Genomic DNA, 20,110 nt, shown 5'->3' on the forward strand with positions numbered 1-20,110 from the left:
GGCTGGAAACAAGACAAAAAAAATCTAAGTAAGAAAAGCATTTTTTGCAGTGAATATTAGAATATTAGAAGGATCAAGAGTAATGATGCTGAAAATTCAGCTTTGACCACACAAATAAATTACATTTTAACAGATAGTCACATAGAAAACAGCTATTTTAAATTCTAATAATATTTTACAATTTTAGTATTTTTACTGTATTTTTGATCAAATAAACACAGTCTTGGTGAGCAGAGTTTCTTTCCAAAACATACACTATAGTGTGTATTTTTGGTGTTCCCTGTGAATAAAAGCTGTAATCTAATTAATAATCATTTGAATAGTAGTTTTTGCTTGTCCATCAGATGTTTTAAAAATGCATCCTGATTATGGTTAGCTGTGTAAATGTCTGACATTAATAACAGTGGTTACTCAGTCAATAGTTATTAACATCCCTCAAGCCAAGCATGAATGCACAAATTAAACATTCACAAATAAAATGTGTACCATATATACATAATGCATAATATTTTACAGGTTCAAGAACACTGAAGCCATTTTCTCAGAAGTGACTCGCTTGGTTCGGTTGGATCCGGGAGCCGTCAGTGACGTTCCTGAGGCTGTGAAGGTGAACGTCCAGAATCAAATTATGAAATCAGATATCAAGATATCAAATATTGTCATCTATAGATATCCAGTTTATACTATAAAAAAGTCATATTATAAGTATTTGTAAAAATGTATTTGTAAAATATGTGACCCTGGACCACAAAACCAGTCATAAGGTTAAATTTTACAAAACTGAGATATATACATCATATGAAAGCTCAATAGATAAGCTTTCTATTGATATATGGTTTGTTAGGATAGGACAATATTTGGCTGAGATACATCTTTTTGAAAATCAGGAATCTGAGGGTGCAAAAAAGTCAAAAGACTGAGAAAATCACCTTTAAAGTTGTCCAAATTAAGTTCTTAACAATGCATATTACTAATCAAAAATTACATTTTTATATATTTATAGTAGGAATTTTACAAAAAATCTTCATGGAACATGATCTTTACTTAATTTTCTAATGATTTTTGGCATAAAAGAAAAATCCAAAATTTTGACCCATGCAATGTATTTTTGGCTATTGCTACAAACATACCCCAGCGACTTAAGACTGGTTTTGTGGTCCAGGGTCACATATTTAGTTCCTATTACATTGCATATTTTTTTCCGCTCACTTTGGTACAGTACTGTCTGATTGTTTGATTAATTGGGTTATTTATTAATTTTTTTAGATATATATTTTAACATATTTTTTATATTTTTATCAATTAAATAAATTGATTAAAATAAATAAATAAAATGTGTTTTGCAAATTTGCTTAATTAAACTAAATAAAGTAAATCATAATAAAGTATTTATTTTAACTTATTTTATTTTTAATCTGTTTTTATTTTAATCAATTAAACAAATAAAGATTTGAAACTAAATAAAGTTAATAAATAAGTAAAATAATTAAAATGAAAAATTAATATTTTTAATTTATATATAAATTTTATGTCACTTTATATCACTTTTTAATTATTTTTATTTATTTTTATTTGTACGTATTTTAATGATTTATTTATTTATTATAAATATAATAATTACATAAATTCTCACTCAAATTTGCATTTTTCTGTTTGTTGTTATACTGTAAACGTTTGTTTCCTGCTGTAGTTTCTGGTGACGTGGCACACGATCGACGCTGATTCTCCGGAGCTGAGTCATATCTTGTGTTGGGCTCCGGCTGATCCTCCTACGGGCCTGTCGTATTTCTCCAGCATGTATCCACCGCATCCGCTGACCGCACAATACGCCGTCAAAGTCCTGCGCTCCTTCCCTCCTGTATGCCGCACATGTCATTATACTTACTTTATTTATACGTATATATCTTTATCTGAGGTCAGTTTGAGAGTTAATGCATATTTTACTCTTGTTCAACAGGATGCTATTCTGTTTTACATCCCACAAATTGTTCAGGCCCTCCGTTATGACAAGGTAAAGTGTATAAATAATGGCAAAATGATTGTGCAAAATAATATAATCAAGTTGCATCATTTTAAGGTGTTGTGTGCAGGCCATGTTTTGCATTTTATGGTTTACTCTATTCTTATCAGGTGAGTGCACTAATGATTCTGTTGTGTAATGTTGTGTAGATGGGGTACGTGAGAGAATACATCCTGTGGGCGGCACAGAAATCTCAGCTTCTGGCGCATCAGTTCATCTGGAACATGAAGACCAACATCTACACAGATGAGGAGGGACACCAAAAAGACCGTAAATACAGCTCCTCTTCACTCTCATTCACTTTAAAGCCTGTTTGCAAGGCAAGGCAAGTTTATTTAAATAGCACATTTCATACCCAATGGTAATTCAAAGCGCTGTACATAAAAGGAATTAAAATAATCATCCAAAAATAAAATGAAAATCACAACAATAAAAACAAGGAATTTAAGACCATTTAAAAATGGCATTAAAATGAATTAAAATAGTTAAGAATAAAAACGATTATGCATAAAATGCAGTGCAATGAGTTCGGCCCTAGCACAGAGCTCATTCAGTAAATGCACAATTAAACAGACGAGTTTGCACCAAGAATGATAACTGTATTAGCGTCCACACAAAAAATAATAATGTTTTGGTTATTCTAAGTAGTCTGTAGTTCTGTCGCCTGACACTTTAAATGCTTGAGCTCTTTAAAGTTGGCCTGAAATGAAAATTCCCCCCCAATGTATTTTCTAAATGCATGTTGTAGATCTTACTATGCATACGTTTCATTTGTAAAAATGTCATAATCAGATCTGCCATTTAAAAATGTCCAGCTTGAGATGTCATTGTAGTTTTTAATAGATATTTTAGTATTCATAATAATTTTTATAGTTTTTTTAATGTTTGATTTTTAATATTTCATTTGTTTAATAATTTGAAATATTTTTAAATAATATTTTAATTTTTCTTTTTAGTTTAATTTTAATTATATTATTCCTTTTAGTTTAAATTTTAGTAGTTTTGTTTATCAAAATTGGTAATTTTGTTTGTTTAATAGTTTCCATTAATTTTTTTATTTTTGATTTAATAATTTTTTTTTAAATATTTCTAATTATTTTGGTTTTTATTTTTAGTTTCATTTTAATTATAATATTCATTTTAATTTAAATTTTAATAGTTTTGTTTGTCAAAATGGGTAATTTTGTTTGATTAATAGTTTATTATTCTTTTAAATTTAATTGAGTATTTAATGTTTTAATAATTTAAAATATTTGTTATATTTTAGTTTTTATTTCATTTTATTTATATTATTCATTTTTAGTTTAAATTTTAGTAATTTAGTTTGTCAAAATTAGTAATTTTGTTTGATTAGTAGTTTTCATTTTCTATCTTTGATTTAATATTCAGTATTTTTAATAATTAGAATATTTTTAATTCATATTTTAGTTTTTATTTTTAGTTTAATTTTAATTATATTCATTTTCATTTCAATTTTAGTAATTTTTTTATGTATATTTTGATATTAAATATTTAATAGTTTTCATTTTTTTATATATATTTATTTTTTAAATAATTTGAAATATTTTTCAATTAATATTTTATTTTTTATTTTTAGTTTAATTTTAATTTTATTTATATATATATATATATATTTTTTTTTTATTTAAGTAGTTTTGTCAAAATTAGCAATTTTGTTTGATTAATAATTTTAATTATTCAAATTTAATTTAATATTTAATGTTTTAATTAAAAATATATTTTATTTTTATTTTTAGTTTCATTTTAATTATATTCATTTTAATTTAAATTTTAGTAATTTTTTTATGTATATTTTGATATTAAATATTTAATAGTTTTCATTTTTTTATATATATTTATTTTTTAAATAATTTGAAATATTTTTCAATTAATATTTTATTTTTTATTTTTAGTTTAATTTTAATTTTATTTATATATATATATATATATATATATATATATATATATATATATATATATATATTTTTTTTTTTTATTTAAGTAGTTTTGTCAAAATTAGCAATTTTGTTTGATTAATAATTTTAATTATTCAAATTTAATTTAATATTTAATGTTTTAATTAAAAATATATTTTATTTTTATTTTTAGTTTCATTTTAATTATATTCATTTTAATTTTAATTTTAGTAATTTCATTTGTCAAAATAAGTAATTTTTTTTTTTAAATGTGTAATCTGATATTAAATATTTAATAGTTTTCATTAAATTATTTATATTTTATAAAAATTAAATTAATTTGAAATCTTTTAAAATTAATATTTTAGTTTTTTTTTTTATTTCATTTTAATTAACAATATGTGTCCCCACTTCCATTTCATCACAGACTTTAAATTTGGATGTAGTCTGTCGATGTTTTCATTGTTCACCAGCTGGAAAAATTGTTCTGGAAGTTATTCCAATGCTGTGTTTTTATTGTTATAGTTGTGGACTCAGCTATTCATTTAGAGTTAGTGATTTTTAAAACTTTGCTTTATTGTGATGTTTTCTGTGGTGTTTATTTTGTTGTGTGTTTTCTAGCTGACATCGGGGATCTTCTGGAGCAGCTGGTCGAAGAAATCATCGGTTCTCTCTCGGGTCCAGCTAAAGATTTCTACCAGCGCGAGTTTGACTTCTTCAACAAAATCACCAACGTCTCAGCCATTATAAAGTACTGGAAACATCTCTAACATCACTAAATGCTCTTCCGCAACTCCTGTTTCAGTCTCAAGATGGCGCTGATTTTCCACCATGTGCATTTTCAGCTGAAATCTCCTCTCTGTTTCTCTGCTTGTATTTCAGGCCAATTCCTAAAGGTGACGAGCGGAAGAGAGCGTGTTTGCGAGCCCTGTCTGATATCAAAGTCCAGCCAGGTCTGAATATATCTTCATATTCAGATAGGTGACTAATATTATGTCTTTTAATGATTTCACTTAAAAAAAATCGTTTTGTTCTTTCTCAGGCTGTTATCTGCCCAGTAACCCTGAAGCTATAGTCTTAGACATTGACTATAAATCAGGAACGCCAATGCAGAGGTACAACCAGCACTGAATACATCATACAGCGTTATATGTGTGTTTTATACACAATAAAAACACATGTCTGTGTGTTTTTTTCCTTTCAGTGCTGCCAAAGCACCATATCTGGCCAAATTCAAGGTGAAACGCTGTGGAGTGAGTGAACTGGAGAAAGAGGGTATGCAAACTATTACAACACAGACACAATTCTTCAATTCCTAAAGAAAATTGTTTTTTTGTGTTTTTGGCAAAGTGATGTTAGAAAAGATGAAAACCCGAATATATAAGGAGGAGGAGGGATTGTATAAATACACAATACTCTGAAACCTGGAAATTGTGCCTTTTTATTTTACAATTCAGACTTAGAATTCTGACTTTTTCCTTGCAATTCTGAGTTTATATCTTGCAGTTCTGTTTTATTTTCTCAGTTTTTTTAGATATGATTTTTAGAATCGCAAGGGGAAAAGTCAGAATTCTGAGTTAAAATCTTGCAATTCAGTTTTTTTGTTACCAGCATGGAATTAAAAAATAAATAAATAATTTTAAAAAAGTAATTACAACTGTTTTTATCTTCGATTTTTGACATTTTTTCTCAGCGGTGAGTTTATATTTCACAATGCAGACTTCTCAGTATAAGTTTATATTTGGCAATTCTGAAACAAAAGAATTGTGGGGAAACCAAAATGAGAAAAAAAATAGATAAAGAGTCACTTTTATCTTTTTTTTTTTTATACCATGGTGGAATGAAAAGAATGGCAGAATGAAAAGACCATGCATAAATAAGTGCATAAAAACGCACAAAATAAATTAAAATGGCATAGATAATGATTAGAAATGAAAATGTAATAAAAATAAATTAAAATATAAAATGCAATTAAATTTTTCCAAATTTAAATGCATGACATGGCATTTAAAAAAAATTGCAAAAAAAAAAAAAAAATTTTTTAGAAATGTGTGAAGATGAAAGTCTGAGGGATTATGGTGCCTTTTTAAGCTTTCTAACACAATAATGCCACAGAATTTGATCTTATGTTTGTTTGTAGGTTTACTGTGTCGCTCAGACTCACTGGATGAAGCTCAGAATGGAGAAGAAGCACAGAAGATCTGCTGGCAGGCGGCCATCTTTAAAGTCGGAGATGACTGCAGACAGGTATCAGAGTTTTTATCAGAGTATTTGTTTCATAAGCTTTGTTTTTGCCATCTTTTACATACAAAAATAATTTGTTTCGACTATGAAATCTGATTGGATGAGCCAATGACTAAAAGCTGGTAAATACTCACACCTGCTGTTTACAAACGCACAAGATGAATTGCATATAGAAGTATAATAATTTGTGAAAGAGTTGATTATGGATTATTGAGCTTTGGCATCTTTTTAAACCTTTTTCTGACAAACTGTCAATACCTATTTCCTAATTTACTAAAATTTCCTAACAATTTCCTCACCCCCATGTCATCCAATATTTTCATGTCTGTCTTTCTTCAGTCGCAAAGACATTACGTTTCAGGATTTTTCTCTATATAGTGCACTTCAATGGTGCTCATCGGATTGAAGGTTAAAAATGCAGCTTCAGTAAAGCTTCAAAAGGCTAGCCTGAGGAATCAGGGTCTTATCTAGCGAAACAATCTGTTTTTTTTTTTGTTTTTTTTAATGTTTACACTTTTTAACCGCAAATGCTCGTCTTGTCTACGGTGTACATTTTAGGACATCCTTAGACCTCAGTCATACAACAAAAAGGTGTCATGCCTCAGATTAAAAGGCTTCAGGTCTCAGGAAAAACGACATCAGGTGTCAGGTCTCGTACAATTAGACAGTTTTAAAGAAGTTTCTTGTTTTTTTTTTAAGAATTAAAAAATTATCTAAACACTATTTCGTCATCAGAAAATAAGAAAGCAAGAAGAACTATTTGTGACCCTGGACCACAAAACCAGTCTTAAGTCGCTGGGGTATATTTGTAGCAATAGCCAAAAATATGTGGTATGGGTCAAAATTTTTGATTTTTCTTTTATGCCAAAAATCATTAGGAAATTAAGTAAAGATCATGTTCCATGAAGATTTTTTTGTAAAATTCCTACTATAAATATATCAAAATGTACTTTCTGATTAGTAATATGCATTGTTAAGAACTTAATTTGAACAACTTTAAAGGTGATTTTTCTCTGTATTTGGATTTTTTTGCACCCTCAGATTCCAGATTTTCAAATAGATGTATCTCGGCCAAATATTGTCTTATCCTAACAAACCATATATCAATAGAAAGCTTATTTATTGAGCTTTCATATGATGTATACATCTCATATGAAACCCTCTGGGCCTCTTCGGTCATTTTTGACCGAAAAATTTTATGTTTTGAATTTTTAAAAATCGTAGCTTCATCAGAATGAGATGACACTTGGTGACTTTTGTTGCATTAGCTATGTGAGTACAAAAAAAAAAAAATCAGTGACATGATTCGGATATGTTAAAGGGTCAAAAAAAAATTAGTCACACTTGGCTCCTTCGCGGTCAAAAATGACCGACATAGGAAATGAATGGGAAATATGAAAAAATGTGATAATTCAGATAATCTTTTGGTAGTACAAGCTACAAATCAGCCACTGTGCTGAAAAGAAGTGTTCAGCAAGCAAGGACTGACACTCTAAAATAACAAAAGTACAGAACTGACACACACACGCACATACACACAGAAATAAGCAGAAAAATGCAAAACCTGATATTTATCCAATAAAAAAAAAAATCTAAACCTTGCCAAAAGTAATCTTTTAGAATGTCTGAATATATTTCTAAATGCAAAGCCTATTAAAATGAAGAAACAGTAAAAAAACAAAAAACAAAAAAAAACAATAGGAATCCCAAAGCCCCTGTATATATGTATATAGGGAGATACAGGAGTTTACATGGCATTACACAAGTTTTTATTTTTTATGCCACTAGATGGTGCAATTTTCACTTAAAAAAATGGATTTTAAATGCTTTTACTCTATTTTAATGTGAAATGTTGTATTTATTGAAAAATAATAAATACATAATTAAATTAAAAAATATAATATAAAATATAATTCTAGTGGGAAAAAAATGCTCATTGAAACTGTATAAATATTGCATAGATTCATAAAAAATGCTCAAAATTCTAAATAATAATTACAAAATATTATTGAACAAAAATGTATTTAATTGATTTTCCTGAAGAAAAAAAAAAAGTTACTTTTTAAGGCTTCGGTCACTTTTGACCGCGAGGGAGCCAAGTGTGACCCCTTAATGAGGAGGCCCAGAGGGTTAACCTTATGACTGTTTTTGTGGTCCAGGGTCACATTTAATTGTTTCATTAAATGTTAAACTAATTAAATTGTATACAGAGGAGAAAATGCATTGCACAAGTATTGTGTGTATGTTTAAAAAAGTTTTAATATTGCAACTAGCTAGCTTGTATGTTGCCAAATAGTACTGAAGTTGCCCTTACGAAAAATAACCGAATAAAACTGTGGTTATACAAATGGTAATCAATACACTGTTTCTACACTTTCACTGTAGTAAAACCATGGTTAATTTTTGTAAGGTTAACTTTGTCCTTCCTGAGTCCGTTTCACCTGATGCCTTTTAATCTAAGTCCGTTTCATTCGATGTCTAAATGTACGAGACCTGACACCTGATGTCGCTTTTCCTGAGACCTGAAGCCTTTCGGTCTGAGGCGCGATGCTGTTTTGTCCTGTGACTGACGCCTTGTCATTGTATGACTGAGGTCTGTGGATGTCCTAAAATGTACACCGTACTTGTCTAATTTTCTCCTTCAACTTTAAAATAGTCCTACATTGCTGTTTTACCTTTTTTTTTTTTTTTGTAAAGGGTGTTTGACCTTTTTTGCACGTTCACTTTGTAAACACTGGGTTGGTACTTCTGCGGCGATGTAGGATGATTTTAAAATCAGAGGAAAAAATGAGATGGGAGTTTTCCAACATACCCAAACTGTCTTGAACTGAAGCACGCATGTGCATTGCAGAGCTAGACAAGACGAGCGTTTGAGGTTAAAATGTATATAAATTGTAATTGTTTTGCTAGATAAGGCCCTTATTCTTTAGCTGGGATTGTGTAAAGCCCTTTGAAGCTGCATTTTTAACCTTCAATCTGTTGAGCACCATTAAAATCCACTATAAATCTAACAAAAAAATCCTGGGATGTTTTCCTCAAAAAACATAATTTCTTTGCGACTGAAGAATGAAAGACATGAATATCTTGGATGGCATGGGGGTGAGTAAATTATCAGGAAATTTTTATTCTGGAAGTAGAGTAATCCTTTAACTGTGTATCACATGCTCAATGGCTAATTTTACTTTTACTACTATTTCAGCAATAGAATTATGTGTCTAATAGTGATGTGCGGATGGCGGTTATATCCGAGGGCGCTGCGAGGTCGGGTAATAAAAAAAATGCATTCTGATTATTTGCGGGTGGATGAGATAAAGCAATAATGATGCTAATATTAACTACATTTTCTAAAACATGAAAGCATTTAAAATGCTTCTTTTCATCAGGCTCCTTTTGAAATATAAATGACGATTGTGCCTGATGGCTGTTCATTCATACGCAAGAGCATGTCGGGCTAGGCGCGCAGTGGCTATTATTATTGATTACTTATATGAATCAGTAGATTATAACGAAAACAATATTTTAAAAATGAAAAGAAGCTGATTTTTACGATCAGACATTTCTTAAACTGGTGAACCCCTGTAAACTTCCAAAGTCCAAGGCATCCAGTTTGCATTAAAATAGTAAGTTTAGAATGGCTCCAACACAAAGAAAACCCGACCGATTTCGTCAGAGATTGCGCAGAGTGGTATTCAGATGTCAGTTAACGTTATTCTTTTCTGTGTGGATTTGGCTTAAAATCATGAGTGATAAACGTAACGTTATAAAAGTGTGCAGCGATGTGCAGATCAGCTGAATCAATCTGCTGTTAAAAATGAACCATCCATTTATCATATCATCATGCAAAACTAACAGTTACAATAAGTGTAATATGACGATCGGGTGCGGTGCGCTTATCTAAATCAGAGAAAAATATAGGTGCGGGGCGGATTCGGGTGACGATTGAGTCCATCCGCGCATCTCTAGTGTCTAATGTAAATCAAAAGATTTAAATAGATTCTAGAAACTATTCACAAACAAATGCATTGTATGTACATATTTCAAACACATTTCAAAGAAACACTTTTTAATGGAAAGTGTATGATTTTAAAAAAGTTATTTAAGTGGAAAATGTTTGGTTAAGTGAGTTTTTTTTTTTTCCTTTGTCATTATTTGTCTGATTTTCTCCCTCCAGGATATGTTGGCTTTGCAGATCATCGGTCTGTTTAAGAATATTTTCCAGCTAGTGGGACTTGATCTCTTCGTTTTTCCATATAGGGTGGTTGCTACAGCACCAGGGGTAAGTCTTTATTTTATTTCATTTCATTAAATGATGCACTTTTTTAAAAGAATATTGTACTGATTAATTAAAAAAATAAATTCAAGTTGTACTGGCTGGCATCAGACTATTTTTTCCCCCAACCAGTTTTTAGGAATTGTACTCATTTTGCATTGTTTTTGGGCAAGTTTAGGTTCCATATTTGTGACCCTGGACCACAAAACCAGTCATAAGGTTAAATTTGACAAAACTGAGATTTATACATCATATGAAAGCTCAATAAATAAGCTTTCTATTGATGTGTGGTTTGTTAGGATAGGACCATATTTGGCTGAGATACATCTATTTGAAATCAGAAATCTGAGGATGCAAAAAAATCAAAAAGACTGAGAAAATCACCTTTAAAGTTGTACAAATTAGGTTCTTAACAATGCATATTACAAATCAAAAATTACATTTTGATATGTTTACAGTTGGAATTTTACAAAAAATCTTCATGGAACATGAACTTTACTTAATTTCTTAATGATTTTTGGCATAAAAGAAAAATCAAAAATTTTGACCCATGCAATGTATTTTTGGCTATTGCTACAAATATACCCCAGCGACTTAAGACTGGTTTTGTGGTCCAGGGTCACATTTATAATGGTGGCTGTGCTGGTCTAATTGAATCCAAACCTGTCCTTCTGCAATTCTACAGCAAAACACAACTTGTTATCCATGTTGATTGAGTAACTGACCATTTTTCTGTGTCTAAACGTATAAGACTAATAAAATAAGTAATCTAAACAGCCCATGTTTATTGATTGTAAATCTCAATGAAGCTTCACATTATCATTACCCGAAGGGACAAACACACACATCTCACTCCCTGTGTTGCATATTAAGTCACTTTATTGCATTCATTTATGTTTGTGTGCTGGTCCTGATCTGATTTGGAATATGCAAGACAGAATCTGAGAGAAATGACCTTTGCTTGAGGTTGATCTGCAGGTGTGACGCCAAAAGTTCTTGTATCTGGTTGTTGTTGGTTAATGTGAAGATCCTGTTTGTGTCACAGTGTGGTGTTATCGAGTGTATCCCAGACTGTAAGTCCAGAGATCAGCTGGGACGACAGACGGATTTCGGGATGTACGATTATTTCCGTAACCAGTACGGAGATGAATCCACTCTGGCCTTCCAAAAGGTGAGAAAAGACAGTGATTCTAAACCAGTCCACTAGATGGCAATCATGGCTTCAAATGATTTAAGATCATACACTGTAAGATATAAAATTATCTAAAATGACTAAAATTCTATATATTTACTATTTTAATTGTCACTTTAATTCTTATTTCTTATTTCCATTCATTATGAAGATCCAGTAGCACAGGTATATTTGTAGTAATAGCCAAAAATACATAGTATGGGTAAAAATTATAGATTTTTCTTGTATGGCAAAAATGATTAGGATATTAAATAAATAATGTGTTCCATGAAAATATTTGGTTAATTTTCCTACTGTAAATATATTAATACTTAATCTTTGATTAGTAAAATGCATTGCTAAGAACTTCATGTGGACAACTTTAAAGCCGGTTTTCTCAATATTTAGATTAATTTTTTTTTTTTTTTTTTGCACCCTCGGATTCCAGATTTTCAAATGGTTGTATCTCAGCTGACTATTGTCCTATCATAACAAACCACACATTAATAGGAAGCTTATTTATTCAGCTTTTTTATTTATTCAATTATTTATTATTTTTATTTAGCTTTTTTAAAAATCCCCCTTATGACTGGTTTTGTGCTCCAGGATCACATTTATGTAATTGGCTAGGAATTTAGTAAAAAATATACACTGCCACTCAAAAGTTTGGGAACAGTAAGACTGGTAATGTTTTTTAAAGATGTCTCTTATGCTTGTTAAGGCTACATTTATTTGATCAAAAATACAGAAAAAAACAGATATATTTTTAAATTGTTATTACAACATAAAATAATGTTTTTTATTTGAATAATCTTTAAAACATAATTTATTCCTGTGATGCAAAGCTGGATTTTTATCAAATAATTAATTAGATTTTTTTGGTTGTGTTTTGTTTTAGAAGTCAGAAAATATGAAAACAAAATTAGAGCTCTGGAATGTTTTGCATTACATTTTTATTTACATGAATGCATTTAGAAACATCTTTATCTAAAGTGAAACTGCCTTAGAGTCAATGTCTCTCTGTCATCTCTCCATCAGGCGAGATATAACTTCATCCGTAGCATGGCCGCATACAGTCTGCTGCTCTTCCTGCTGCAGATCAAGGACAGACACAATGGAAACATCATGCTGGACAGACAGGGCCACCTCATCCACATCGGTTAGATGTCATATGCTCATAATAGTTGTCTATGTTCTGTGTTTATCGTGTGTTTCTAATATGTGTGTGCGTTTCAGACTTCGGCTTCATGTTCGAGAGTTCTCCGGGTGGGAATCTGGGCTGGGAGCCGGACATCAAACTGACGGATGAGATGGTGATGATCATGGGCGGGAAGATGGAGGCCACGCCCTTCAAGTGGTTTATGGAGATGTGTGTGCGCGGATACCTGGCCGTCAGGTAAAAAATGTGCGAGAGATTGTGTGAGTGTGTTTGTTAGAAACCAAAGGACTAAACAAAGCTTTGTTACACTGCAGGCCATATATGGATGCTGTGGTTGCCTTGGTGACGCTGATGCTGGATACAGGATTGCCCTGCTTCCGTGGTCAAACCATCAAACTGCTCAAGTGAGATTTGAACAACTAATGTTGCGCAGAAGAGAAATGAGATTTATATTTCATTCATCTAGGAAAATATATGTGACCCTGGACCACAAAACCAGTCTTAAGTACCACGGGAATATTTGTAGCAATAGCCAATAATACATTGTTTGAGTCAAAATTATCGATTTTTCTTTTATGCCAACAATAATTAGAATATTAGGTAAAGATCATGTTCCATGAAGATATTTTTTACATTTCCTACTGTAAATATATCAAAACTTAATTTTTGATTAGTAATGTGCTTTGCTAAGAACTTAATTTAGACAACTTTAAAGGCGATTTTCTCAGTATTTAGATTTTTTTTTTGCACCCTCAGATTCCAGATTTTCAAATATTTGTATCTCAAATATTGTCCAATCCTATAACTGGTTTTGAGGTCCAGGGTCACATTTTTGGTTTATACAGGAAAAGATATTTGTTTTGGAAAATTAAACCTATGGAATTGAATGAAATCAATTATTAGTTAAAGTATCATCATTATGAGTTATAACTATAATAATGGATATATAAAGTTCGTAGTTTGTGTATAGTGTGTGTGTGTGTGTGTGTGTGTGTGTATGATGGTTCTTAATTTTTAAGTTGTATCCTGTAAGAGAGATTTTATTGAAATGTTCTGTTTAAAATTATATTTATTCAGTGTTTTAATCAAAAATTTTAGCGAATATCAAATTTTACAGTTATTGTTATTTTTTGTATTCATTTTATTTATTTAACGATTTGTTAGTTTATACAGATAATATTGTTAAATTATGGTATTTGATTCAAAATTATTATAATTTTTTTGCTGATATGCTGTTAAATGTTAGATACATTTCAAATTACATTTGCATTTATTAATTTAGCAAACACATTTATCCAAAGCAATTTATAACTGACCAAATAAACAAAAAGAGCTAGTAATACAATGCTTCAGACATTTTTTGCACAGTACAAGCATGTTGATAGATAGATAGATAGATAGATAGATAGATAGATAGATGAACAGACATCATTCATGCATTCATTCATTCATTAATAAGTTGTAGTTTAATTTGAAGTAAATTGTGTGTTTTAGGCAGCGTTTTAACCCCGGAGTGAGTGAGAAGGAAGCAGCAGCTTTCATCATCAAAGTCATTCAGAACTGCTTCCTGAGCAGCAGGTCAGTGTCTCACACATTAATGCAAATTGTAATGTAATTTCCCAAAATGTTTTAGTGTAAAATGCTGTGCTTATAATATGAAATGTTTTTCATTTATTCCAGGAGCAAAACATATGACATGATCCAGTACTATCAGAACCAGATCCCCTACTGAAGGCCAGAGAAACCTGTGTTTTTGTTTCTCTTACTCTCTTAATGCTAAATTGCACTGCTGTCTTGGTTTGGTGTGTTTGTGCACTTTATACACCTGAAATATGATTGCATGGATTTGTACGCACTGATATCAGCACTTATGAGATGTTTTCTGCACACGTCACACTGTCTGCTGCACGATGGGTTCAAGCTCCAAACATTACAAAATCTTTTGTGCCATCTTGATTTGTATTTGATGTGATTTTTGTTGTCAGTCTTAAATAATTTACAGGTAAATCATGTAGTTTTTAAACTACTACAGCAAACGTGTTTATGGACACAAATGGCTAGGACTGCAGACAAATGCAATGCACAAACTAACAAAAATCAGTATTTGATTGTTTATTATTATTTAATGAAGGAGAGATATTTGAAGAGTTGAAGTGTTTGGTATTTCATGGCTCTGAATATGTGTTCATATTTCTGAATCACTGCTTGTTCTCCAGTATATGACTGTTTATTGATCAACTGATCGTACTGTGTGACTTATCTTTGTTCGCACCTTTACATGCATACATTTTTTGCCTATTCTGTTAGTTTGGATTATTTATTCTGTGTGATATTTAATAAATGTCTAAAGTAGTAGCCTGTACACATTTGTAATGCTTATTTGCTGACATTTTGTACATGTGATAACACAGTCAAGCCCGAAATTATTATTATGATCATACCCCTGGCAAATTTTGACTTAAAGTTACTTTTATTCAACCAGCAAGTTTATATTTGACTGGAAATTACACTGGCTTCTCCCAAAAGATAATAAGACGATGTACAAGAGGCATCATTGTGGAAAAAAATATTTCTCAGCTTTTATTTACATTTGAACAAAAAGTGGCATGTCCAAAATTATTCATACCCTTTGCAAACTGTCACAGTCTACGGGAAAATCCAAAGTTCTGTACCATTCCAAATAGTCCAAGCTGTTCGTAAGCATCCTAATTACCCTGATTCATTGGGAACAGCTGTTTTAATCAACTCAACAGGTGAAAAACAGAAGCTCTCTGCTGTTGGTTTGTGGACAGTCATGGCTAAGACAAAGGAGCTCACTGAGGACCTGCGGCTGTGCATTGTGGCTGCTCACAAGTCAGGAAAGGGCTATAAGACCATATCTAAATGTTTTGAAGTTCCAGTGGCTACGGTGCAAAGTATTATTAAAAAATACCCTTTTCTAAAAATTTTCTGTGAAAAGATTACAGCTATTAGGTCTGACACTGTTAAGCATAACCTAGATTTGTTGGTCGTCCCTTTGTGCTCTGGCACCTTTACATACTTTAAACCATTATCCATTGCCACATTGACAGATATTGTGGGTCAGAGGAAACCCTCAAACTGTCAAAACCCTCAAAATTGGTGATAGGATTCCTTCTTGGCTTAAAAAAAAGCGTTTGATATTATTGGGCTTAGTATTCTTTTCTGTTAGGTGCCCCTTTCCTTGAAACATGCTGTAGTCCAGCCTCGTCTCAAAAAGCCAAATGAGCTTGTTTGGTTTGGAGGACCTGCTTTGAGTGATCTCCCTATTTTAGGAGAGCTGTACCCCTATACGTACACCGGTGGTAAAAGATCTTGGGGTAATGCTGGATTCCTCCTTGAAGTTTGATAAACAGATAAACTCAGTGGTTTTCGATATAAGCCAGAGGAGATTGTTTTTCCTTTGTTAAAGTAAGGAAACTTTGCTTCTTTTGCTCCTGTAAACAAACGTTGGTTTTCACGAGACTCACCGGCGCATGCGCAATGCTGACATCCTACGTCATCCTCCCAGAATGGCTTCTGTGTACAACAGTGAGTGTAAACTAGATTAAGTTTTGAATAAGGATATTTTTCTTACAAAAATGCAGATTTGTTCACTCTCCAGAGCTGTGTGAAGTGTTTTTTTTATTATGGATGGAAACACTTTATTGGGCTTGTTTTGACCTGATGAAGACACCCATCTATTGCCATGATAAAATTTGAAAGAGCCAGGACATTTTTTAATATAACACTGATTGGATTCGTCTGAAAGAAGGAAGTCATATATGAGTGAGGGGTGAGTAAATAATGGGCTAATTTTCATTTTTGGGTGAACTATCCCTTTAAGAATCTATAATGATTTTAATTGGATGAAAATCAAAAAACTATATTGATATCTTTGAAATAGAACAAGAATTAGTTACATTTTTGTTTTGTTTATATTTACTCAAGTGTGTGTCTGTGACGCTGCTGTGTTGTGGTCAAGGTGTCAGTGATGCATGTCTCATACTCGTGTCTCATCTACATCTGCTGTTATTGCGGTTGTATTGCATCATTTTTCCTGTCATGCAATGATCTCAGTTTTATGCTTTTTAAGTTACTCCTGTCAGTGAACGCTCTCAAATGCATTTTACAGATATCCAGGCTAACAAATAAAAATTTTCAATAATGAGTTTTCTAACCATCTTTCTAAAACAAAATATTAAGACAGTGCTTGAAGATCAAACACATAAAGGACTATAGATTCATTCATACTTATAGAATTAAAAGAAAATCCATCTAAACATAAACTCATTATTGATAAAATCTAAACATTCAGTTTGCCCACTGACAAAGAAATGATCAGTCTATAATTTTATTGGTAGGTTTATTTTAAAAGTGAGCGACAGAATAACAACAAAAAAAATCCAGAAAAACACATTTCAAAAAAGTTATAAATTGATTAGCATTTTTATGGCGTGAAATAAGTTGACCCATCTACAAAACATGACTTAGTACTTGGGGTCAAAACCATTATTGGCAATCACAGAGGTCAGACGTTTCTTGTAGTTGTCCACCAGGTTTGCACACATCTCAGGAGGGATTTGGTCCCCCTCCTCTTTGCAGATCCTCTCCAAGTCATTAAGGTTTTAAGCCTGAAAATTGGCAACTCGAACCTTCAGCTCCCTCCACCGATTTTCTGTGGGATTATGGTCTGGAGACTGTCTGAGCCACTCCAGGACCTTAATGTGCTGCTTCTTTAGCCACACCTTTGTTGCCTTGGCCATGTGTTTTGGGTCATTGTCATGCTGGAATACCTATCCACGGCCCATTTTCAATACCCTGGCCCTGACAGTACATGGCCCCATCCATCATCCCTTCAATGCAGTGCTGTTTTCCTGTCCCTTTAGCAGAAAAACACCCCCAAATCATAATGTTTCCACCTCCATGTTTGACGGTGGGGATGGTGTTCTTAGGGTCATAGGCAGCATTCCTTCTCCTCCAAACAAGGAGGTGTTGAGTTGATGCCAAAGAGCTCGATTTTGGTCTCATCTGACCACAACACTTTTACCCAGTTCTCCTCTGAATCATTCAGATGTTGATTGGCAAACTTCAGACAGGCCTGTACATGCGCTCTCTTGAGCAGGGGGGCCTTGCAGGATTTCAGTCCTTCACAGTGTAGTGTGTTACCAATTGTTTTCTTGCTGACAATGGTCCCAGCTGCCTTGAGATCATTGACAAGATCCTCTTGTGTAGTTCTGGGCTGATTCCTCACCGTTCTCATGATCATTGAAACTCACGAGGTGAGATCTTGAATGGAGCCCTAGACCGAGGGAGATTGACAGTTATTTTGTGTTTCTTCCATTTGCGAATAATCACACCAACTGTTGTCATAATCTATAAAGATTATAATTGGATGAAAAGCAGAAAAACTATATTGATATTAAAATGACTTTGAAATAGAACAAGAAATGGTTAAAATCTTTTTTTTGTGTGTTTTTATTTACTCAAGTGCACTCAAAAAAATAAGTCATTGGATGAACTCAATTTAATTGAGGGCAGGATTTCCATCCAATAAATATGTGTGACCCCAACTCATAAAAAACAAATTCATGCAATAAAATGTAATTGAGTTGGGCCAACTCAATTTGATCAAATATAGTTTCAATGAAATTGATACGTTTATGAAGTAATTATTTTATGCTTGTTGAAGTCAATCTAAAACATTTAACTGGAAAACAAATAACTAGGCAGAAATTCTTCAACACTCAAAAAATGATACATTGGATTTAATTAACTTTAGGCATTAACCAACTTATTAGGCATTAGCCATAAGATGGCTTTGTTACATCCATGGCATGCCCAAAGTAGTTGTTTATTTTATTATTAAAACAACTTTAACTTATGTTATCAGGTCCTCAACCCAAGCACATGCTCTATGCATTCACCACAATGGTAACCCCCAAAAACACTACCATACCAGAAACTGTTTTAAATACAAACATAAAAGAACATTAAACATTAACAAGTCTCCCAATTTTATCATTTTATTAAAAAAATGCATAAAATAAAATTTTATTTCAACATTTACTCTCCTTATCCAGCCGTGTGCAAAGCATGATGGGAAGGGGAAATCCACTTCCTAGTTACACAAGTAAAATAATTTATCTACTCTCAACTCTACTTAATTGAAATACGTTCTTTCAAAATGAAAATATTGAGTTGAACCAAAACGAAACTGTTTCAAATCAGTTTAACACAATGCAATTGTTTAAATGGGAAACCTAACACAATGGTGTTAAATGAAAAAGATTTTTTTAAATTGAGGGCCTGTCCACACGGAGACGCGTTTTGCTGTATACGTATACATTTTTTATCGTATTGGCGTTTTGTCCACACGGATCCGGCGTTTTAGGAGACTGAATCCGCTATTTTTTGAAACCGGGTCCCAAAGTGGATAAATCTGAAAACGACACCCTCGCGGTTTCGTGTGTACAGCCAATACGTATATTTTTTGAAACGATGATGTCATCACATCACGTGTCGGCTGCATCACACGTAACAGCAACAACAATATTGGCGGAATACATGATTGCGTTCGTGTTGCTACTAAGCCTATTAGCTTTATTACAGCAAAATCTATTTGCTTCTATGCAACTGTTATGAGCAACAAGCGATAATGTTCGCATCTTCGTCTTCTTCTTCTTAGTTCATATACAGCGCGCAAGGTTATGCGCATGCTCAAAGTCTTCTTCTCCGTGTATAGCGTATCTCTATGGCAGAATTACAGCACCCCACACTGGTCTGGCATATATACTACACCGTTTTCAGTGGTTTCGTCTTTACGGAATTTTTTTTTAGAACGAGGAAAAAAAATGATCGGATAGGTAACGCACCGGCTTCGTGTGGACGGAGCCTAACTGTACAGTGTGGTAGAATCATTTTTTTGAGTGTGTGTGTGTCTGTGTGTGTGTGTCTATCTGTGTCTATCTGTGTGTGTGTGTGTGTGTGTGTGTGTGTGTGTGTGTGTGTGTGTGTGTGTGTGTCTATCTGTCTCTCTCTCTCTCTCTCTCTCTCTCTCTGTGTGTGTGTGTGTGTGTGTGTGTGTCTGTGTCTGTGTCTGTGTCTGTGACAGTTCTTCGGTGTGGTCAAGGTGTCAGTGATGCATGTCTCAAACTCGTGTCTCATTTACATCTGCTGTTATATTGCGGTTATATTGCATCATCTTTCCTGTCATGCAATGATCTCAGTTCTATGCTTTTTAAGTTACCACTGTCAGTGAACGCTCTAAAAAACATTTTACAGAAATCCAGGCTAAAAAATCAAATGTTAAATTTTTTTCAATATTGAGTTT

At 32.3% G+C, this 20,110-nt stretch overlaps 1 protein-coding gene across 1 annotated transcript in view; it reads left to right on the forward strand.

Moving 5' to 3' along the window:
- The window catches only part of LOC141286532 (phosphatidylinositol 4-kinase alpha-like), a 61,423-nt gene extending 46,281 nt beyond the window's left edge, over positions 1–15,142 (forward strand). The window contains exons 26-41 of the mRNA XM_073818586.1: positions 517–607; positions 1,691–1,858; positions 1,958–2,011; positions 2,170–2,290; positions 4,558–4,687; positions 4,819–4,889; positions 4,979–5,051; positions 5,141–5,211; positions 6,077–6,183; positions 10,352–10,456; positions 11,496–11,621; positions 12,660–12,780; positions 12,858–13,017; positions 13,095–13,184; positions 14,275–14,358; positions 14,461–15,142. Coding sequence (XP_073674687.1) covers positions 517–607; positions 1,691–1,858; positions 1,958–2,011; positions 2,170–2,290; positions 4,558–4,687; positions 4,819–4,889; positions 4,979–5,051; positions 5,141–5,211; positions 6,077–6,183; positions 10,352–10,456; positions 11,496–11,621; positions 12,660–12,780; positions 12,858–13,017; positions 13,095–13,184; positions 14,275–14,358; positions 14,461–14,512 — 1,624 coding nt within the window. The 3' untranslated portion in view covers positions 14,513–15,142. The remainder of the gene's footprint in view (positions 1–516; positions 608–1,690; positions 1,859–1,957; positions 2,012–2,169; positions 2,291–4,557; positions 4,688–4,818; positions 4,890–4,978; positions 5,052–5,140; positions 5,212–6,076; positions 6,184–10,351; positions 10,457–11,495; positions 11,622–12,659; positions 12,781–12,857; positions 13,018–13,094; positions 13,185–14,274; positions 14,359–14,460) is intronic.
- Positions 15,143–20,110: the final 4,968 nt, after the last annotated feature.

This window comes from Garra rufa, chromosome 15 (assembly GCF_049309525.1).
Source record: "Garra rufa chromosome 15, GarRuf1.0, whole genome shotgun sequence".
Taxonomy (NCBI): Eukaryota; Metazoa; Chordata; class Actinopteri; order Cypriniformes; family Cyprinidae; genus Garra; species Garra rufa.